The sequence below is a fragment of the Neophocaena asiaeorientalis genome, unplaced genomic scaffold (assembly GCF_003031525.2).
Source record: "Neophocaena asiaeorientalis asiaeorientalis breed wild unplaced genomic scaffold, Neophocaena_asiaeorientalis_V1.1 scaffold43, whole genome shotgun sequence".
NCBI lineage: Eukaryota > Metazoa > Chordata > Mammalia > Artiodactyla > Phocoenidae > Neophocaena > Neophocaena asiaeorientalis.
Genome location: NW_020173674.1, coordinates 7653301 through 7676259, shown reverse-complemented (window position 1 = coordinate 7676259; position 22959 = coordinate 7653301). Strand labels below are relative to the sequence as shown.

The 22959-nt window shown below is 54.2% G+C and overlaps 1 protein-coding gene across 1 annotated transcript in view; it reads left to right on the top strand.

The window, feature by feature from the left end:
• The first annotated feature begins 5305 nt into the window (after positions 1 to 5305).
• Positions 5306 to 22959, top strand: part of LOC112401986 (solute carrier family 22 member 11-like) — a 41392-nt gene continuing 23738 nt past the window's right edge. The window contains 10 exon segments of the mRNA XM_024748515.1: positions 5306 to 5698; positions 7649 to 7756; positions 9913 to 9995; positions 9997 to 10055; positions 10158 to 10326; positions 11728 to 11978; positions 13567 to 13694; positions 13696 to 13814; positions 15766 to 15980; positions 17681 to 17789. Of these exon segments, the coding sequence (XP_024604283.1) occupies positions 5306 to 5698; positions 7649 to 7756; positions 9913 to 9995; positions 9997 to 10055; positions 10158 to 10326; positions 11728 to 11978; positions 13567 to 13694; positions 13696 to 13814; positions 15766 to 15980; positions 17681 to 17789 (1634 nt within the window).

The window sequence follows — 22959 nt, the reverse complement described above, 5'->3', positions numbered from 1 at the left end:
CATCCACTGGAGAGGACACAACCTCTGAACGTGAGCACTTGGCAGCCCGGACCCACCTGAGGAAATAAAGCTCAGATATGAGACTGTCTGGTCACATCCTACCTCCTGGAACCCGCAGGTGCAGCTCAGGCACTCTTCCACCGTCTCTCTTCCCCGGTCCCAGAGGCTCCCGTTTCTCAGCCTTCCTACGTATCGAGGATGGAGGAAAAGCCCTCCATTATGTAAACTGAGGCAGGGCATGAGAAGACGCTGCCAAATTATTTTTAATGAAGTGTCACATTGATACCGAAACCTACAAAGATTGTGGGAAGGGAGGAAGGAAGGGAGGAAACCACAGCCCAATCTCACATGCGAAGAGTCGTGGAAAGCTCTAAATAAAACCTTAACAAGCAGAATCTAGCTGCACATTGAAGGAATAATAGCCCTTGTCTAAGTAGGTTCACTGCTGGAATGAAAGGATGGTTCAGCATTCTTTGGAAAACTCATTCATATGATTCAGGAAATTTATTAACATAATTCATCATATTCATTGATTTAACAAGAAAAGTCATCCTGTCAACCCCACAGGTGTTGAAAAGACATGTGACAAAACCCAACAATCTTTCTTGATTTAAAGAGGCAAACCACGGGCTTCCCTGGTGGCGCAGTGGTTGAGAGTCCACCTGCCGAGGCAGGGCACACGGGTTCGTGCCCCGGTCCGGGAAGATCCCACATGCCGTGGAGCGGCTGGGCCCGTGAGCCATGGCCGCTGAGCCTGCGCGTCCGGAGCCTGTGCTCCGCAACGAGAGAGGCCACAGCAGTGAGAGGCCCACGTACCGCAAAAAAAAAAAGAGGCAAACCATGAAAAAAATTCCTTCATCACCATAGTGTGGAGGAGACCTCTCAGATTATGACACAAAAATCCCAAAGTCAAAAAAAAAAAGATTGAAAATTTGATGACAAAAAAAAAAATTCTACATGCAAAAAGATCAATAACAATAGCACGGTAACAAAGTCCAAAGAAATTTAAAAATATTCTCAACTTCTATCACAGGCAAAGAACCAACCTCCCGAACATAAAAGGAGCTTGTAGAAATTGCTAAGGAAGCCACAGACCGTAATCAAAAAATAGACCAAGAACAAACAGTTCATGGAAAAAGAAATACAAATATATCTTAAATATGTTAAAAGATGCTCAACCTCACTCGTAAGAAAAGAAAGATGAAATAAAGCTGCCTTGAAATACTACTTGTCACCCATGATATTGGCAAAACCCCACAAGTGTGGTCATAGTGCAATGTGTTAGGAAGCTGAGGACAGTGTACATGAGGGTGTCCCGGGGGAGGCCATTGGGGCTGCCTCTCAAGGCCACCAGCTCACTGACACCTCAACTCCATAATCCCACTTCTGGAATTTTATTCTACAGATACAGTAGCACACATTCAAAAGAGTATATGTGCAAAGTTATTCATTTCAACATTTTTTGTAATATCAAAATATTAGTTGCAATCCAACTATCCATTGACAGGAAACCAGTTAGGTAAATTATGGAAATCCACACAATGGAATACTATGCAGCTGTGAAAATGAATCAGTATGTTCTTGGACGCACAAGGTATACCATTGTGGGGAAATAAACACAAAGTGCAAAGTTACCTTTTGCATAAAGGGGAGCAAAATAAGAATGCACTTTTACCCTTGCTTATGTTTTAGGAAGCAAAGGTGAAAGGATGCACAAGAAATTTTAAAAGGTTACCTGAGGGTGGAGGTGGCAAGTGGGGACCGTCGAAGGGGGCAGGTGGGGAACCGCTTCATTGTATACCTTGTTTACATTTTCTGTTCTGAACCTTGCGAATTGACTACCTATTCAACACTTTTAAAACTTGATGCATATATTTGAAGATGCTCTAAGATTTTTCTAGAAGAATAAACATTGTTGGTGGCACCTGCAGGTGAGGGTGCCTCCGGGCAGGTGAGGGTGATGGGGGAAAAGGACTTTTATTTGTCATTTTACAAAGTTCTGGACCATTGGGTTGTTTGCCATGTACACATACAACTTCTCAATTAAAGACAGCTAATTATTAATGCTGATGTGTTCCTGAATACATAGAAAAAAGCATTTGAGTGGATTCCTCTGGGGCGGGAAGTGTTGGAGTTAAGACAGCAGAGAAGAGGCTTTCCTTCCATTACCCCCATGAGTCTGTGACTTATACAAGTCTCTACCCCTGCCCTGCTGTGTGAGCCCAGGAAAGACCCTCACCTTTTGCTGACCCTAGGATCTTCTAGGAGTGCAGGGAGGGGCCAAAATCCAGTGAGCCCAGCTGGATCTGAAATGCTGTGACTTCAACTGGAAAAGAAAAAAAGGAAGAATAAGGGATCAAGTGTGATGCCGGTGATGATGGTGGTGGTTAATACCCACTGTCAGGCCATTCATTATCTCATTTAATCTCACTATAAGTAAGCGGAAGGCCTCCACCTTAGAGATTCAGAGAAGGGACCCTGGAGTTCAGAGAAGGGAAGTGAACTGCCTAAGGTCATTTGGTGTTGGGTCTTCGTTGCTGCGTACGGGCTTTCTCTAGTTGCGGGGGCTTCTCTCGTCGCGGAGCACGGGCTCTAGGCGCGCGGGCTTCAGTAGTTCTGGCTCGCAGGCTCTAGAGCGCAGGCTCACTAGTTGTGGCACACGGGCTTAGTTGCTCCACGGCACGTGGGATCTTCCTGGATCAGGGATCGAACCCGTGTCCCTGCATTGGCAGGTGGATTCTTAGCCACCGCTCCACCAGGGAAGTCCCTTGGCCTTGGCTTTAATTGGTAGAGCCCTTGGATAGAAAAGTCAACTCCAAGGGCAATTCTGGTTCTACGAGAACCAGGGGTTCACTTTACATGAATTAATTTAATGAGACAGTCTGGAGGGCTTTGTGGCTACAATCTGAGGCTGCCTGCATCCCACCCCAAGGCCCCCTCTTCCCACCTCTGCTTGGGTATTCCTGGGGGATGGGCACGGGGTGAGGATGAGCGTGATGCTGGGAATGCTGCAGTCCCGGGTGTGACCACCAGGTGGCGGAGCAGCTGCACCCAGTCCTGCCCCCCGCAGCCCCAGAAAAAGAAAATACAAATTAAAAATTCCTTGGTCTGGAAGCGGAAAGTCAGTTGGAGATTCCGGGAGCCTTCTGGCAAATCCAGGAGGTTTGACCTTCTCCTGTAAGCAAAGCTTAGGGGCATCCATGACAGGCAAATGGCAGGGAAGAAGAGAACATTTTTTAAAGCCTATGGAAGGAGGAGGTAGAAGGAGGAAAGAATTCTCTCGAAGACCCTGGGATTTCAGTAGCCACCTCTAGCCCAGCCACTACCCAAGGGAGGCCTGGGTCCTAGTGCAGGAGCATCACCTCAGGGCTTATTTTTAAATGCAAATTCCTGGGCCCACAGGGGAACGGCATTTTCACCAGCACTCCAGTGGTTTCTGATCCTGGCTAAGGTTTGAAACACCAGCATGGCAACACTTCCTTTCCCAGCTCAGAAACCAGGGGCCAGAGAGAGGAGGTCACTGCTCAGGGTTATGGCCCACGGGTCCAGGCCTTCCCCCGTGACGATGGTGCACGATTCTTTCCATGTAAAATTGGGCCTGGGATAGTTTTGGAGGGGGCTGCTCCCAATCAGCCCCTCTCTCCTGGCCTCCTGGGCTTTCGTTTGGGCTGGTTCTCTCCCCACCTCTCTATTTGCTATTTTAAGATTCACAACGAGTTCCTGCCCGAGAGGCAGCGGCCCGGGCTTTGAAATCCAGGCCCAGAAACCGGACGGACTCCCGGCTTCCTGGCTGGGCGCCATCTTGGCTGAGTTCCCCAAGCGCTCTGGGGAGCTTCTGGGAAGTTTAGGGTCCGGACACCTACCCACACCTCACCCACACTTCCAGCGCTCTTCAGACTTCTCTCCGGAACTGACTCAGCCAATTCTTCTTGCGCCTGGGAGGCCCTAATTCTGACCCAAAATCTGAATTCCAGCCTTTAGCTGGGATTTAGTACATGACAAGCTAGAGACCAAACAGCAGCTAGCCAGGGGCCGCGGAGAGAGCACAGGCTGTGGTGTGTGGTTCGAATCCTGATTATGCTGTGTGACTTTGGGCAAGCTGCCTGCCCTCTCTGAGCCTCAGTTTCCTTGTCTGGGGGAATCAGTACTGTTTCTCTCCTGGGCTGCCATGAGGAGTGAATGAGAGAGTGCAGGCAGTGTGGTCAGCATGGAGCTGAGCACACAGCAAGCCCTTGGTGCCAGGAGCAGCTGTTACTAAGAGGCATAGTGCAGGGTGGGGCCCTGGGGCAGGGGCTCCCTGCCTCCTCACACCAAGCTGGACTGGCATCAGACACTGGGTCAGAGGGATGTGACTTTACTCACTTCCCCAGTCTGCTCAGCTCCAGGGCCCACGAGGGCCTTCTAAGGGATGCCAGGAAATCGTAGCCTTGGTTTCCAACCTGGGGGAGCTTACAATCTAATAAAGGCAACTTGGAACCTTGAAATGGAAATTTCCTGAAATAGTGCGTCTGTGAGCTGGTCTCCCCATGCTGCCTGGTAGGAGGCACACGGTAAGGAGGGACAGAGCCCAGGCCTGGGCCCTCCTGCCAGCTCCGTGCACCCACGCCCACCTCCCCCGGCCTCCCTGCAGCCTCAGGGTGGTGGAGCCCCGCTCGAGAGGGCCCTGCTTGATCCTCACTTCTGTGCTTTAGAAAAATGAACTGATATGGTCCAGGATGGGTGAAAGTTCGGCCAACAGTTTCCTGATTAGAAGGAGGGCGTGTAGAGGCTCTGAAAGTTCAGACTGAAGGATGCTATCAGGCGGCCCGCGGGGAGCTGCTGAGGCCTTTCTGAGTAGCTGCGCCTGCCTTTCTCCCCCAGGATTCCTTGCTGGGATTTCACTTTAACCGTGGCAACGAGGCCATGGCCCGGTTGATGTTTCTTCCACAGCTGTAATTCAGTAACATCACGATATCGAGTCTTTTTTTTTTTTTTTTTTAAGCTTCTTGACCTTTTACTCTTGGTGCTGGAGAGCAGGGTGCCCCGGATGCCCCAGGGAGTCTTATCTCCTCTCCAGAGCAGTGGAGCATCTGAGCGGTCATTCCTAGAAGTTGGGTGGGGAGGGGTTTCTTCAGAATATCTTGGGCATCTTGGGACACACTTAACTGGCTGCCGGACAGCTGCCCCACCCCCACGGGCCTGAGTGGTGAGCGGAAGCAGAAGGTCTGGAGATCCTGCACTTGCTAGTGGTTCTGGGCAGCAGGCTGGTTACTCACCAGCTCCCTGACCCCCAGGAGACCTGCTCTAGGTGCCGGCATCTCTGTCCATGGTGTTCACTGAGCTCTTGGAGCAGCCTGGGGGTGCGGGCTTCTTCCAGGCCCTGCAGGTCCTCACCATCTTCCTCCTTTTTGTCTGGGTGCCCATCCAATTAGTTGTGGAGAACTTTTCAGCTGCTGTCCCAGGCCACCGCTGCTGTGCCCACATGCTGGACAATGGCTCTGAGGCCCCGGGAAACCTCACCCCCGAGGCCCTCCTGGCTGTCTCCATCCCACTGAGCCCCAACCAGGAGCCCCACCAGTGTCTGCGCTTCCGCCAACCACAGTGGCAGCTCCTGGACCCCAACGCCACGGCCACCAACTGGAGCGAGGCTGCCACGGAGCCACGCGTGGACGGCTGGGTCTATGACCGCAGCACGTTTACCTCCACCATCGTGACCGAGGTGAGGGCCTCCCCCCGACCCACCCCAGCCAACCCCACCACTTCCTTCCTTCCCAGCCTCCCAATGACTGGGAAGATTAGATAGACTGCATCACCGCTGTTGAATGATATGCCACTCCCTCAACACGTAAGTACTGATCACTTGGGATGGCCTGGACTCTGATCTAAGGCTAAGGTTGCAGGATGGACAGGGAGGTTTCTAGGAGCTTACATTCTGCTGGAGAATTCAGAATTAGTCAGCATTTAAACCAGTAATAACAGCAGAACAAGTCCATACCTCGTGCCCTTTAAGTGGCAGCCACCGTTCTGATGCTTTCCCTGTCACCACAATTTCACAACAACCTCTTGAGGTGGGTTTTATTATTGACCCCGTTTAATAAGTGACAAAACCAAAGCCCAGAGAGGTTAAGTGATTTGCCCCAGGACACAGAGCTAAAGCACACTCGAATCTGATTCAACCCGGGCAGCCAGGCACCAGAACTTCTCCATCACTTTCTGTCCTGCCTTGAGTCTCAAGGCCCCTGCGTTGTAAGTGAGCACAAAGGAGAAAGCAGCTCCTGCTAGTAGGGAAGGGAGAGGCAGGCTCTCTGAAGAGGTGACATTTAAGATGCGACTTGGATTATAAGAGAAGGAATCAGGGACTTACTTAGTGGCACAGGGGTTAAGAACCCACCTGCCAATGCAAGGGACCCGGGTTCCAGCCCTGGTCCAGGAAGATCCCACATGCCTCGGAGCAAGTAAGCCTGTGAGCCACAACTACTGAGCCCACGCACCAGAACTACTGAAGCCCGAGCGCCTAGAGCCCGTGCTCTGCAAGGAGAGAAGCCACCGCAATGAGAAGCCCACGCACCACAACGAAGAGTAGCCCCTGCTCGCTGCGACTAGAGAAATTCCGTGCACAGCAACGAAGACCCAACACAGCCAATAAATAAATAAATAAATACTTTTTTAAAAGACAGGGAAGGAATCAGTCACAGGAATTTCGGGAGAAAGCTTAGTTGGGACAGAGGTCCAAGTAGGAGCTTGTCTGGGTGTTGAAAGAGCAGAACCTGGCACAGAGGGTGAGGGGTCCGGCGATGGCCGGGGCGTGTGGGGAAGGGGCCTGGATTTTGTTTAAGTGCAAAGGAAAGTCATTGGAGGCTTTGGGACTAGGAGGTGCTGGGATCTGATCTGCATTTTCAAGAGGTGACTTTGCAGGGTGAAGAATGCCCTGTGGGGTGGGGGCTCCTCCTGCAGCGGTTCAGTCGGTGAAGGGAAGAGAGGCGGAGATGGAGAGGGAGCCGTGGGCGGAGCGGCCAGGCCTCAGTGAAGGGAAGAGAGGTGGAGATGGAGAGGTAACCGTGGGCACCGTGGGCGGAGCGGCCAGGCCTCGGTGAAGGCAAGAGAGGCGGAGATGGAGAGGGAGCCGTGGGCGGTGCGGCCAGGCCTCGGTGAAGGGAAGGGCTGACCTGGGGGGAGAGGTGATGGGGCCAATGTTCAGGCGACGTCTGTCTGGTCCACATCAGGCAGCAGGAAAATCACGGTGACACGTGCTTAGCCATCAGTGCTCAACTTCATGCCCTGTAAGAGAAGCAACCGTACAGCCCCATTTCTGGAGGAGACGGGCTCTGCCAGGTGCAGGAACGCCCCCAGGGGCACCAGCCTGTCGGTCATCAGCTGACTCAGAATTCGAGCCTGTGGTTTAACTGCCACCCACCACTGTCCACTCAGAGCGGCCGTCACGCCATCAGACCCAGAGCCGTGTCACATGCGCCACGCTGTGGGCTGCCAGTGGGAGGCTGAGCCCCGCTGCCCGCACCCCCTTCCACCTGGGTCGCCTGGCCTTAGGGATCTGGGGGACCCATGCAGGGTGGCCGGATCCCCTCTGGGGGTCCTGGACCTTCCTCTGCCACCCTGGCCCTGCTATTCCACACCCCCTGAGGCAGGCTGATGCACCCCCCTTCTCTTCCAGCAGGACCTGGTGTGTGACCACCAGGGCCCGAAGCCCCTAGGCCGGTCCATCTACCTGGCGGAGGGCCATGGTGGGTGGATCACCTGGGGCCTCCTCTCCCACCAGTGAGTATCTCTCCCCTTCCGAGCTCCTTCAACAGAGTGAGCATTGTGGGGACAGAGGTAAAGAAATGTCCAGTGAGCGTTCGTGTTTCCTAAGAGAGGGCCTCCCCTGGTCTGGGGTCTGCGTCCCAGGTTCCCAGGGAGCCAAGAACCCAATGTCTGAACCTCAATGCCAGGTTGAGCCGAGAAATTGCCCTGAACACTGACTCTTATCTTCAGCTATTGCACCAAACTTTATTGAGCACCTACTGTGTGCCAAGCACTGCACAGCCCCTGCCCTCAGGGAGCTGATGGTCTTCTGGCATAGACAGACCCCTCTTTCTTTTAACTCCAAGTACATGAAATGTAATGAAATAGAAATACTCCTCTCCTCCCCCATCATCCCCCCCCTCCACTGCCCCCCAGCACACTCCTCCTGTCCGGGACCTGCTCTCTGTCCGCGGTCCCCTCCCGCGTGGGGCGCCGCTGTCCAGCGCTGAAAACGCCCACGTTGCACCCCCTCAGTTTGTAAACCCAACTGCAGACTTGGACGCACCTCACACTTACAGCAGTCAATGCTGAGCCGCTGACTCTCCACCCCCAGCGCAGCCCCCTCCGCACCAGACTCCATCCTGGAAAACAGCCCCACGGGGAGCCAGCCCTGTGCTCCCTCCCTCACCTCCCACACTCATCCTCCAGGGCACAGCCCCAGCCCAACGCCCCACGCCCCCTGTCCCCCGCCCAAGCCACCGCCCTCTCTGGCCCCGCTACGGCCTCCTCTGGGGTCTCCTGCCTCTACTGGGCCTTCCGTTCTGCTGTAGAGCTCAGAGTGACTTTGCAAAGGCTTATATGTGGATCTGGTCGCTGCCCAGCCTGAGGTCCTCTGGGCTCCCACACCAAGGACAGTCCCCATGCACCCCAACACCCCTGCTCAGCACTTGGCTTCTCCCCCTGAGCCACGCCGGCCCCTCCTGGGGTACCGCTGCTCCCGTCCAGCCCACAGAACCCACTGAAGCCGGGGGCCAAGCCTCGCCTAGAGGTTTCTGTCCACAGCTGCTTCGTGCCCAGCACGCAGGCCTCAGCTCCAGGCCACTCCTCAGAGAGGCCTTTCCGGCTTCAGGCACAAAGGTCCCATGGTCCTGCCCACGCACCCCATCGCAGCTCCTGGCTCTCTCTGCCGGTACCCAGCTTTTGTTAGCTCGTTTACTGTGTGCGTCCCCATGAGAACGTAGCTCCAAGGAGGCAGGGGCCTTGGGGCTGTATCCTCAGTGCCCAGCACACAGCACACAATCGTAATACACTGAATGCATGAACGGCTTCCGGACTCTGGGCAGTGCAGGCTCTGGGGCCTCATGTGTCCCAGCTTCCTAGAAGGTGGGTTTGTTGCTTCTCTAGGCTTCCTCCTGTGAGTGGGGACCCTGCCACCTACCCACGGGGTTGTGATGATTGAGTTCATCACATGCAGAGCTTGGGCCGGGCCAGCACAGTGGTCGTTCTTCGTGGGCCTTATGTTATCCCGAGCGTAGCGGGGAGCCTGAACAGCGAGGCAGGAGGTGGTCCAGTTTGCACTTTCAGAGGACTGGCCGCCATGCCGCCACTTAGCTGTCCCCAGGGGCCACCCACGCCGGGAGCCAATCAGTCTGAGGGTCACCTGGTGAGCCTGGGGTCAGCGCCAGGTGTCAGCCTCCAGACTCACCCCGGATCTGGGGCGCGTGTCCCTGCTTCTGGGCACTGCTCAGACAGGCAAGGCCAAGGTTCGCCCGCATCTCTCCAGTCTGACTGACACATACTTCAGCTAAATGCAGGCAGTGGCTCGGGCTAAGCTGACCTCATTGGGGCTGAGGGCCCTCCGGTCACAGGCATGGGGGAGCTGCCTGGGTCACCCAAGGCCATGTGCGCTTAGCCTCATGCCAGGCTCCTCCCTTGTTCAGTGTGTCCTCGTGAATCCCTGCATTTTACAGATGGAGAAACTGTGGCCCAGAGAGCAAGGCATCTGCCATTTTTATAACAAATGCACTCTGTACGTGGTCCTAGGAGATCCGAGAAGGAGGTGCTGCCTGCACTGGCAGGTGCTCCGGCAGGTGCCCCAGCCTCCTTCGGCCCTCCGGCTTTGAGTCCCTGCCTCTACGCCCAAGTCCTCAGGGCCCCTCTCCAGGCCCCCACTGTGCTTGTTTCCCGAAATAGTTTGGGCGGAAGCCTGCTCTGAGCTGGCACTGCCTGCAGGTGACGTGGCCAGCATCAGCCCCATCGTTGCCCCCAATCTCCTTGTCTACGATTTTTGAGCCCTTTGGGATTGTCTGGCATCATCCTGACCTCGACAACGCTCAGGGGATCCCTTGATCACCTGCCCCAGCCCTGTCGGGGAGGTGAGGAGGGGGCTCAAGGCCACTGCATGTGGCCCTCACCTGCTCATCTGCACCGCCTTTCAGTGGTGGAGTGGACCACGGCCCGCACGAGGGCCGTCACCATGACGATCCTGAGATGCACCTACAGCATCGGCCAGACGGCCATGGGCAGCCTGGCCTTTGCCCTGTGGGACCGGCGAGCCCTCCAGCTGGTCTTGTTGGTGCCCTTCTTGGTCATCTTCCTGATATCCTGGTCAGTGCAGCTGGGGCCTTTTCCCTTGGGGAGAACATCACTGAACGGGAGGGGGACCTGGGGTGAGAGGGGCCCTACCACTCTGGCTGGCCACGGCTCCCAAGGTGCCGAGACCATGGAAGAGAATGATGTGAGCAGACCCCACTGGGGAGAGACATCTTGGGGGCTCAGAGTTCCGGGTTGGGCATTTCAGCCAGGGGTCCGTGGTTCCCTCCAGCCCACTGACCTCCAGGCCTGAGGCTGAGGGCTCCGGTCTTCCCTCACATTGGCACCAGCCCCCCAAACCCACCAGCTTCACTCCCTCACATCACTTGCCCAGCCTGCGGACCTCCAAGTCAGGCATTGGATATGGAAAGATATTATCATTATTATTTTCAGTGCTGCGAAAATCCCTGAGGTCTGGAAATACCTGCTTGGGTGGGGACTAGAAGAAGAGATACAGGGAAATAAACACAAAGTCCTGTCCTCATAAGTTCTCTTGTGCCCGGGGGCCAGAGTTGAGCAGGTCTGCTGTGGGGTGCAGAGAAGACTAAGCGCTCATTCATTCATTCTCAAATATTTATTGCACTCCTGCTCTGTGCCAGACTTGGCTTTAGGCACTGGGGACCCATCGGCAGATAAAATAGATCATAGATCAAAAGTCACCGACTACATGGAGGTTTCTTGTTTCAACAGGACCAGGAAGAAACGAGGAAGACCATCCCATAGTTGCACTGATGAAGCCGCCCTGGTCACACTGATTGGGTGCATCCAGGTGCTGTCGGTAACACCAGATGTATATCCACACTCCTTCTAATGAGCAAGAGGATTTTATTACTGCCACTTCCAGATGAGGGGCTGAGGCCCAGAGAGGGCCAGTGACTTGTCCAAGGCCACGCAGTCACTGCGTGCCAGAGGCAAGATTTGAATCCAGGCAGCCTGACTCTTGTAAACGCCTCCTCAAACTGCCTCCAGAAGTTTTTCTTAGCTTCCCTGCAAACAGGGCTGAGCTCCTGCGGGCTGGGAAAACCCTGACCCTTTCAAAAGGGAGATGCTTCTCCCTGCCCATTGGCCCGAGGCTGGGAAGAAGCCTACTACTTTCATAAAACCACTTGATTCTGGTTGGGGATGTTTTAAATGTGTGTGTTTTTTAAAAATGCAGCATGGTGCAAGCTTTCTACCATAGAAATGACCCCAGAATCACCCCGTGTCCAGGCAGCCTGTGCGCTGTCTGAATGTGAGGCTTGGGCGGGCAGGCTCCTGGCAGCAGGGAAGCCAGATGGGGTGCCAGGGAGTGGGGGCTGGTGAAGAGGGCGGCCAGGCGTTGGGACTCATCTCTATTCTGAGACCATCAGGGACTTCCCAGCCTGGCGTGAGTGGTGCAGAGGGAGAAGCGCTGCCTTCTCCCCACTCCTGTTGCAGCTGGCAGGTCTGCTGCCCACCACCCCCTCCCCACATGACCTGGGGGCAGTGCCCAATCTACACGAAGAAAACAAAGACCCAGCCAAGCACCTGCTTCTTTAACCGGTGGCTGCCGGAATCCGCCCGATGGCTGATTATGGTGGGCAAAACAGATCGAGCGCTTCAGGAACTCAAAAAGGTGGCCAAGATAAATGGCCACAAGGAAGCCAAAAAGACACTGACTATAGAGGTGAGATGCTATTTGTGATACAGTGTGGGACATGACCCAGGGAAGGACATCCACGAATGTTTTATCATTATTTTCACCAGCATCACCCCAACCTGCTCCAGCACCACCTCCATCAACACACCCATACCATCAAAACACCACCATCGACGTCACCATCACTGTTGTCGGTTTTGCCATCTCTATCATCACCATCAACCCCACCATCATCATCACCACCATCACCACCACCATCATCACCACAATCACCACCATCACCACTATTATCACCTCCATCACCACCACCACCATCACCACCTCCATCACCACCTCCATCACCACCACCACCATCACCACCTCCATCACCACCATCATCACCTCCATCACCACCACCCCCACCACCACCTCCATCACCACCTCCATCACCACCACCACCATCACCACCTCCATCACCACCTCCATCACCACCACCTCCATCACCACCACCACCACCACCACCATTATCACCACAACCATAATCATCATCACCATCATCACCTCCATCACCATCACCATCATCACCACCATTACCATGTCCACTACACACACAATCACCACCACTGTCATCATTTCTACACAAACACCACTACCATCATTACCACCACCAATCATAATACTAATACCACTAATACCAACACCATCGTCAACAGCATTACAACTCTCCATAGACCCCCATCCCTATTACCACCATCACCACCACCATCACCTCCACCAGCATACCATACAACTGACTTCACCTTTGTTATCACCATCACTACCAATACCATCATTAACATCACCATCAACACCTCTGCAAAGCATCACCAACACCACCACTATTACTATCACCACCACCTTCACCACCGTCATTGCCATCCTCATCACCACCATCCCCAACTCCACCACAGCCACCATCAACACCACCAATAACAACAATACAACCATTATCAACAACAGCACACCCACGTCACCATCTCTATTATTCATCACCTTAATCCACATGTACTGCTCATTTACCTCACGGGGCTTCTCAGCGTATTTGGGGAAACAGGATGTGCTTATCTGAAGGTACCTATTTCAAGGAAGTAGGTGTGGGAGGATGTGCAGACAGAGACTAGAGGACACAGAGCTCCCTGGGGGCAGAAGGATCAGGGAAAGCTTCCAAGAGGAGATGAGCTAGAGCTGACCGGGACTGAGCGGAGCACAGGGCAGGCTGGGCCCGGGGTGCAGGCAGAGACCGGATGGGTACTTGGGAGGATCCAATGGCTGGAGGGGGCGTGCGCTGATGCCAGCCAAGAGGAGTGAAGAGGGATGGTAGGGCTTTGTGGGGTAACTGTCAAAACCTTCCTGCAGCCTGCAGCTCAGAGACTAGAGCTGGGACACAAGACCTGCTCCTCGGTTCTGAGTAGGGCGACCGGGTCTGCAGGAGATAGCTCAGCTAGGGGCCAGAGAGAACCCTTTCTGCCCTTAGGCCATCCGCTCCCCCAGGGCTCTCCAGTCTCCAGAAGCCAAGGCCAGGCTCTCCCTACCACTCTGCCCATCCGGACACCATTCCCGGCACGGGGGTGGGGCAGGGCCATGGCCCCAGCGTTCACTGCCCCCGTCATCCCTGGAAGTACTGATGTCCAGCATGGAGGAGGACGTAGCCTCTGCGGAGTCCCGCCGGTCAGGGCTGGACCTGTTCCGTATGCTCGCGCTCCGCTGGAGAAGCTGCAGACTGGTGGTAGTTAGGTGTGCCATCCTGAGCATCCCTCCCGGGGCTAAGGAGGGCGGGGTGTCCAGTGGGAAAACAGCCCCTGCAGGCCTCATGGGGTACATTTCTGGCCAGAACAGGCAGCTCCCCCAGGAGGCAGGAGCCTAGCAGGTGGGGGAGACAGAGTACGTACAGATGTGATCGGGAGGCCAGCTTGTGCAGGAAGTCAGCTAGACGGCAGGGCTGGGCTGTGGTCCTGGGCAGGGTGCCAGGGTCAGGCTGAAGCCCAGGGCAGAGGCAGAGCCAGGTCCTCAGAGCCAAGGGACAAGCGATAGCTGGAAAGGATCACTGCCGGTCAGTACTGGACTCACCCTGACAGCTGGACTCCTAGAGGGTGGCAGATAAGTTCATTTATACCCCACTTTACAGATGGGGAAAGAGAGGCTGGGAGAGGCAAGAAACTTGCCCAAGATGACAGAGCAGGCGTTTGAACCCAGGCTGAGCTACCTCCTCGTCCTGCTCTCTGACCCTCCAGCCCCACATTGAGCGTGGACTCTCCGTCCTGCCCCAGGAGGCCCCACCTCCCAGGGGTACCTGGGATCAGGAAAAGGCTCCTTAAGACAAATTCAGTTTAAGTGACTTCCAGAAGAGTGGATGGAAAAGTGAGGGTCAGGTTTGATGGGGCCTTGATCTTGAAATAAAACTCAAAATTAGGAAAACATCTATTTTATGCTATATTTAAGCACATATGGGTTATAATGGCAAATACGTGCTACATCTCAGACAGAGAATGCATCAAATGCTTCTCTCTCTCTCTCTTTTATTGTTTTGCTTAAGTTTTGTTTTGTTTTTTTTCCCTGATAAATTAGGAGTGCCCAGGGCCACTGAATGTCCAGGGCCATTCTTTCAAAAACCATCAAGGCTTCCTCAATTCTCCCAGGGGCCACTCTGCACTCTTTGTTATTCAAATCACAGGCTGTGAAGTGGGTTTTCTTGTTTCTGTTAACCCAGTTGTTACCGGCTAAGGCTCTAGATACCTACGGGTCAGCCGCTTTCAGCTCCAGCCTGGCCCTTGTCAAGTCACTTACACAAACTTCAGGAAGCTCTGCGTTTCTGCAGGAATCACAGCTTTTTCTACCGTTGTTGGCCTGGTGGCGCCAGATGTCTCCTGAGGACGGCAGTCATGTGCTGCTGAAGGGGAGGGCTGGGAGAAGCAGGGATGGGGACAGACTGGAAAAGTGGTGGAGGATAATTTCCCACCATGGCCACTTGTGGAGCCAGATTCAATCTCCAAGGTGTAGAAATTCAGCTACTGTAAGTTCAGCTACTCAGGAGCCTGTGTCAGGGGGTCCCCTGGGAAGCCGACTTTGAGATGGAGGTCCATGAGCAGACAGTTCACAGAGGGGGCTCTAGGGATCACCTCTCATGGAAGCAGAGAGGGGCCAGGGAGGGCAGGAAGCAGCAGGGGCAGGGGAGAAGTCGTGGTGATGCCGTCACAGCCAGGCCCCAGCCTGGGGACCTGGGAGCTGCGGTGACCCTTCTGAGCCATCTCTCTGGACCGTGTAGACCAGCCATGGGATGCTCTCCCCAGCTCGGGGGCAGAACTCTCAGGGCACTGAAGGGGGAAGGCCAGCATCCGCCACTGAGACCCCATTCTATTATTAATCCCATGTTTCAAGACAAAGAAACGCGTCCAGAGAGGGCCCGGCAGAGACGTGCCCAGGTCCATGGCTAGTAGAGTGGGACCCAGATCATGGTTCCCGGCCATGACTGGGAACAGGAAACAAAGCCAGAGGGTGCTAGAGCCTGGCGAAGGGGCAGGTCAGCGTGACCCACTCACTGCCCCATCTGCCCAGAGAGGATCATGTTTTCCTGCTGGTTGGCAGAGAGGGAGCCTAAGAGGCAAGGTCCAGCCCACCATGGCCGATACCCAAGGCTAACACCCAAGGCCCACGTGTGGAATGGATGGGGCCACCGCCCTCCCCACCCTTTCCTGGGACAACCTGACCCCTGAGAGGTGCATCCTGCACTCACCAGGCTGCCCGGGGGTCTGGGCTAGTGGTGCCCTCCCGGTGCGGCCCCAGCGTAGGTGATGGTGCAGGGACCTGACTTCGCCCCACAGCTTGTCCCTCACCCTCTCCTACTATGGGCCAGTCCTCCTCCTGCAGAACCTGGGGGGCAGCATCTTCTTCCTCCAGGTCCTCTTTGGAGCCGTGGACTTCCGGGCCCGGATCACCACCACGCTCCAACTCAGGTTCTTTGGCCGCCACACGACCCTGGCCGGCTCCCTGGCTGTGGCTGGCCTCGCCATCCTGGCCAACATGCTGGTCCCACAAGGTGCAGCCAGGGCAGCGGGAGGGAAGGCTGAGGGGCTGCCAGCCCGGGCGCCTGCTGGCCTGTCCACTGCACCGCACTACCACCAGCCTCTTCCCCTCCCCCGGCCCCGAGGATGGGCAGGGGCCACTGCGCCCCAGCTCTGCCCAAGGCCGTTACTGCCACAGCCCAACCAGCCCCCCACCCATTTTCCTGGGGAAACGGAGGCTCAGAGAGACGAAGCCAGGTGCCCAACATCCCTCATTAGCAAGTGACAAAGCCAGGCCTGGACCAGACTTCAAGCCAGAGGCCAAGTCTGCAGTGGGAAGAAGGGTCTGGGAGCTGAGAGGGGCTCCAAGTGAGGCAGGAGAGGCACCAGGCCAAGTGTGTTCTTCTTGTTAACTAAGCGAGAGGGGAGACTTCCCTGGCGGTCCAGTGGTTAGGACTCTGCACTTCCACTGCCGGGGACCCAGGTTTGATCCCTGGTTGGGGAGCTAAGATTCCCACCTGGCCAACAAAAAAAGAAGCAAAAGGGGGCCTCCCTGGTGGCTCAGTGGTTAAGAATCCTCCCACCAATGCAGGGGACATGGGTTCGAGCCCTCGTCCAGGAAGATCTCACATGCCGCGGAGCAACTAAGCCATGCCTCACAATTACTGAGCCGCGCGCCACAACTACTGAAGCCCACGTGCCTAGAGCCCGTGCTCTGCAACAAGAGAAGCCACTGCAATGAGAAGCCTGCATGCCGCAACTGGAGAAAGCCCACGCGCAGCAACGAAGACCCAACACAGCCAATAAATAAATAAATTTATATAAAAAAATAAAAACCTCACACTGCAGATACCATAAAATGTGGGTGCATTAATGACACAAAAAAATCTGTATTAAAAAAAAAAAGAAGAGGCAAGAGGCAGAGCACTGGGGAAGCTGGGATGGGCCCTGGTCTCACTCTCCTTTCGGACTGAGGCTGTGAGGCCCCAGAAACCCTCTCCATGTCTCATTTTATTGCTCAAGGTGGGTGACTGGGGGAGGGGCAGGGACAGGTGTCCCGCGGTGGCAGCAAAGCCAGGAGGGAGGCAAGGGAGGACCAGCCGCTGGGAGGGGCGGGGTGAGGATGGAGAACCAGTCGGGAGCCCAAACTCTGAGTGAGATGCAGCGCTCTGAGAAAAACCCCAAAGACACGCACTTGAGAGTTTATGACTCTTCCCAACCACGTGCGGGAAGGGAGGTGAGGCCCAGGCCCACCGCTGGCTTGCGACCTGCACCCTGGCTTCCCAGCTAAGGCTCGCTGTGGAAGCAGGGGCCCCACAGGCAGGCTGAGGGGTGGTGGGAAGGAGTGGTGGGAAGGGTTCTGGGTAGCTGGGCACCCCAGGGCCCCTGCTGTGGGCCTGGGCCTGGCATGACCCTCTCCTTTGAGGGAAGAAGCACCCTCAAGGCCCAAGGAGCCCTGGCACTGTCACCCCTTGAGTGCCACCCGCAGCTGCCCCCAGGCTCACCCACCCCGGACCTGGCTGGGTTCTTGCCCTGCACCCCACCCCCGGCCCACCCACCAGGATGTCATCCTGCACTGCATCACCACCTGGCCCGGGGCAGCCTGGCACCAGGTCACGCTGCCCGGGACCTGCTTTCAGCCCAAAGCAGCCTTGTGGGAGAACCCAGTCACTCTGCTCCAGGCTCCTGGGGACCCTCCCGAGCAGACCCCACCCTCACCCTTTCCTCTGCCTAGATCTGCAGACCCTGCATGTGACCTTGGCTGTGCTGGGAGAGGGGTGTTTTGACACCAGCTTAACCTGCGTCATGGTCTACAAGCCGGAACTCTTCCCAACTTCACTGCGGTAGGCTGGGCTGCCGGCTGGGCCCAGGAGGGGCCTCCAGGCCTGGGGCGGGCGAGAAAGGGACCCCCCTGCGAGGGCCCATGGCGGGGGTAGAGAGAAGGGCTGGGCACCCAGGGACACACAGCAGAGGGAGAGGGGGACCCAGTGCCGATATGGAACCGAGCAGACGCCCTGGAGTCCTTCCCCCAAAGTCACCTGCTCAGCCAGGGCCTCCGCAAACAGCCTCTCCCCAAGAGTCCAGGCTCGGAGGCAGCCCCACAGAGAGCCCTCGGGAGGCCTCTGGACTGGAAACCGCTTCGAGCCACACAGCTCTCTGCTCAGGTGAAATCTTATAAGAGCCCTGGTGAGGAGACCAAGAGCTACCCAGGGTAGTGGGGACTCTGCTTGCCTCCCACTGTCCCCTCCCTGCCCCAAGAGAGCCCCAGATTAACTCCTCGGAACCCAGTGGTCTAGAGTTAGACCACCCCTGCATTGGACAGTTGGGCAGACTGAGGCTTAGGGTGGCCAAAGATTTAGTTGAGGAGCAGGGCTGGACCCCAGCCCCCAGAGGCCTGGCCCAGCCTCACCCACGGTGCTCACTCACTCACTTGTCCACTCTTTCTTTTTATTTTTTGACACACATTTATTGATTTTGTTGACTGGGAGCTCCGTGGCCTAGCGGAGACAAGCCTCCAAATTACCTGAGACCAGGGAGAATAGGGTGGGCCCTAGAGAGTTCCCGTGAAGGACTCTGGATGTTCCCAGGAGGCAGAGACCCTTTGGATGGGAAAATCTAGGTGGGCTCAGTGGAGGAGGTGGGGTTGGAAGAGCCCTGGAGGAGGGCGACTCCAGCAGCCCAGCTTTCCCTCCCCTGACCCAGCCAAGTAGCCCCTCTGAAGTGGCAGTTGTGACAAGCGTCCCAGCCCTCCTCTCTACCCACAGGATGACAGCAGAAGTCTTTCTGCATTCAGCAGGTCAGCGGGGGTCCCCCTCTTATGGTGTCATCCCCATCGTTTCCCACCTCTTTGTCCTCTTCCTCCTGGAGACCTGGGGACTTCCACTCCCTGACACCATCCAGGCCCTGGAGAGACAGTGAGTGACCCATGGCCACCCTGGGAGTGATGCAGCTGCGTGGGGCTGCAGATACGGTGGCAGGTCCACCACAGCCCGGAGACAGGAGAGCCCAAGGGTCAGGAGACGTCCCGGGCAGAGAGGTCAGGAACAGGGCCGGGCTGGTCATCATGACGATGCCCGCAGCTCAGGCTTGTTCACTGACCAGAGCATTCCCGACACCATGCTCAGGGCAGCATGTTTCTGAAACCATTTAATCTTCACAACAACCCTGCTAGGAAGATACTACTGCTCTCCCTGTTTACAAGAGGCTCAGAGAGATGAAGTGACTTATTTGAGGCCTCACGGGTAGAAGGTGATTGTACCTTAGACAGGAAAATGTACTGGTCAAGAGCCCGGCTCTGCAGCCAGACTGCCCAAGACTGAATCCCTGCCTACGCAAGCAAGCGTCTTCTCTCTCTCATCAAACTGACACAAGAAGAAAAAGAGATCCTCAACAGTTCTCCTTAAGGCTTCCTGCAAAGGAGCCCAGGCCCAGATAGATTATCAGGTGTCTTCCCTCGGGCCCTCCAGGAAAAAAGCCATGCTATTCTCATGTATGTTCTTTGAGAGAATAGGAATGAAGGAACGTTCCTCGACTTTCTTTTATAGCCAGAATCACCTCTAAGTTTCCACTTCCTCATTGGTAAAACAGGTGTTGAAAAAAAACAGTGTAGCTCAAAGAGTTGTATTTGGGTTTAAGTGAGTAATTATATGAGAGCACGAAGGACAGTGCCTGGCCCACAGCATGTGCTCCGTAAGTGTGGCTGCTGTGTCTCGGGTGAGAGGGTTCGTAGGCAGCCCTCCTTGCTAAACAAGAGCCAAGATAGTGATAATAGTAATGATAACAGTGGGGGCTTAGTGAGACCTTATTGTTTTAATACAGCATCTGATTTGATCCATGCAACAAGCCCACAAGGTGCTGTTCTGTCCAATTTCACTGTCAAGGAAATGGAGACACAGAGAGGTTATGCAAGTTGCCGAAAGACACCCAGCTAAGAGACAGGAAAGCTAAGACTTAATTTACTCTTTCACTTAATTCATTTTTGTTGTGTATCTACTACATGTCAGGGACTGTCCCATGCTTTGGGTAACAGCCATAAATAAAACCCTAATCTCATAGAGCTTACATTCCCATAAGACTTGACCCCCGTTTCTGCCCTCCAAGCCTCAGAGCTGTAGCCATCACGGCACACAACTGCTTTCCCTTTTCATTATTCTAGGAGGACAGCAGCAGTCAGGGGCAGCCAGGAGAGGTGGTCATTACAGAAACCACCTGGTTCTAGAAATTCTGCCTGCGGGGGCCCCTTGGGCCAAAGATCGCTCTGGTGGGAATTGCCTCTTCTGTGATCAGAGGGTGGGAGCAATTTGGGCAGCCGTGAGGTTTTGGTGTGTCTGAGCTGGCAGCTGTGTGCTGAGGCTGAAGGCCACATCACCACTCACTTCTGCTCCCCCTGCCCCGCCAGACTCTCCACCCACCTCAGCATCGCAGGACGCCCCGGCAGACAGACACGCCCAGCCTGGCTGCCCCCAGGTCCACTTCGTTAACACAGTGGTTCTCTCCCTTCCCTGCCAGGATTCGTCTTCACACCTTCACTCAGCCACCCACTTCTTCTCACTTCTCAGAACACGGTGCTGCAGGTTTCTCACCTTCCAGCTTCCAGAGTGGATCGTAGGGCAGGGTCCAGACAAACCTGAGCTCCAGTCTTTCCTCTGCCACTCACAGAGTCTCCATCAGTACAATGGGACTCATGGAATCTACCTCCCAGGGTGGGTGACAAGGTTAGCAGATCTTAGCACAGACCAGATTCCAACAAGTAGAAGCTGCTACCAGAGCTGCCAGGAACAGGCAACCAGGTGTGTTTGCCCCCGGGCACCAGTAGACGAGGCACGTGGAGCTGAAACCCAGCCCAGGCTGCACCAACTCAGCCACTTACCCTAACAGGGGCTGGATTCATTCCAAGAAAGGGGCTGTTTTAATCACTTCCTGTTTACCCCCATTGGTGAGGGAGGCCTCCTGCCCTGTGGTTATGTGGCTTTAGGGAAGGTCCAACCTAACACTGCACAGATAAGATGGACAGCAGTCGACACTGTGTACCATGCAGGCTCACATGGGTTGCACTCAGAAGAGAGAACCACCAAAGGCTGTGGGAGGTGGGCTTTGTGGTATCAAGAAGGTGGCGAGGGGACCCCTGGTTACACAGGACCGTGTGATTGGCTTGCTTGAATCATTCCACAGGTTGGCAGGGACCCGACCCCCACCTCTCAGGGATGACAGGAACTGTGCTGGTCCCCCCAACCCCCATGAGAATTGTTGTTGGCTGGGGGACCTTACCCACAGGAGCAGAGTGGGGAAGGGGACCTGCAGATAAACCACAGAGGCCCTCCCGGTTTCACCAGATGTCAAGGCAGCACAGAATATTAGGCCTTATGCTTCAGGGCCACCCTTCTGTGTGTCTATCTTGAGGGGTCACCTTTTCCTAATTCATGCAGACCCTCCCTATACAAGCAGCAGCCCAGGCTGTTAAAACGAGGGGATCATTGAGGCTGATCACCTGTTTTAAAGGTAAGGAAACTAAAGCCCAGAGAGGTGAAGTGACATGCTCAGAGTCACACCGCCTAACCCTGCCTGACTCCCAGTCCAGGGCTCTTTCCCGAACACCCGGCTCCCTGCACTGCTCTGATATCTGCAGCCCTGTCACAAAGTTACACCCTTCCCTGGAGATCCAGATGCTTTAGACAACTCCCCACTCTCCTTGGACAACTCAGAGAAACCTCAAACCCCAGTTCCCCATCCCATTTCCCCACTTTCACACCTGATGTACACCAGACCAATGAAACCCAATTCAAATCAAATTCTCTGTCTGCTTAAAACCCTCTGGTGGCTTATGATAAAGATCATACTTCCCCCACAATGAGCCCCTATGGGTCCCCAGTCTTATTTCACATGTAATAAATTTAAAAGGATTCAAATCACACAAAGTATGTCCTTGGATTGTCATGGAATTAACTTAGAAATCGGTAACGGAGGCATATCTAGAAAACCTGTTCAAACTGAAAAACTTACTTCTAAATAACCATGGGTCAAAGAAGAAATCACAACGGAAATTAGAAAATATTTTGAGCTGGATGAAAAAAAATTTTAATCATGTGTCAGAATTTGTGGTGTGAAGATAAAGCAGTGATTAGAGGAAATTTTATATAGTTAAGGGCTCACATTAGAAAGGAAGAAATTGAGAGGGCAGACAGCAGAAGCAAGAAGAACTACAATTCTGCAGCCTATGGAAGGAAAACCACATTCACAGAAAGACAGACAAAATGAAAAGGCAGAGGGCTATGTACCAGATGAAGGAACAAGATAAAACCCCAGAAAAACAACTAAATGAAGGGGAGATAGGCAACTTTCCAGAAAAAGAATGCAGAATAATGACAGTGAAGATGATCCAGGACCTTGGAAAAAGAATGGAGGCCAAGATCGAGAAGATGCAAGACATGTTTAACAAAGACCTAGAAGAATTAAAGAGCAAACACCTAGAAGAATTAAAGAACAAACAAACAGAGATAAACAATACAATAACTGAAATAAAAAATACATTAGAAGGAATCAATAGCAGAATACCTTAGAACTGCAATTCTTTTTAAAAAACTCTCCAAATAAAATGCAAAGATTGTCAGATTGGATCAAACAACAGCAATAACAAAAACAAGACCCAACTACATGCTATCTACATACATATAGAAAGATTAAATACAAAGACACAGATAGGCTAAAAGTATAAGGAGTGAAAAAAGCTATATCACACAAACACTAATCAAAGGAAAGCTGAAGTAACTGTATTAATACCAGCTCAAAAAATATTGGGCTGGGATGAACTGGGAGATTGGGATTGACTTATATACACTAATATGTATAAAATAGATAACTAATAAGAACCTGCTGTATAAAAGTAAAATAAAATAAAAGATTTTAAATAAAAAGAAAGCAAGAAAGTCTCGGGACTTTCCTGGGGGTGCAGTGGTTAAGAATCCACCTGCCAATGCAGGTGACACGGGTTTGAGCCCTGGTCCAGGAAGATCCCAC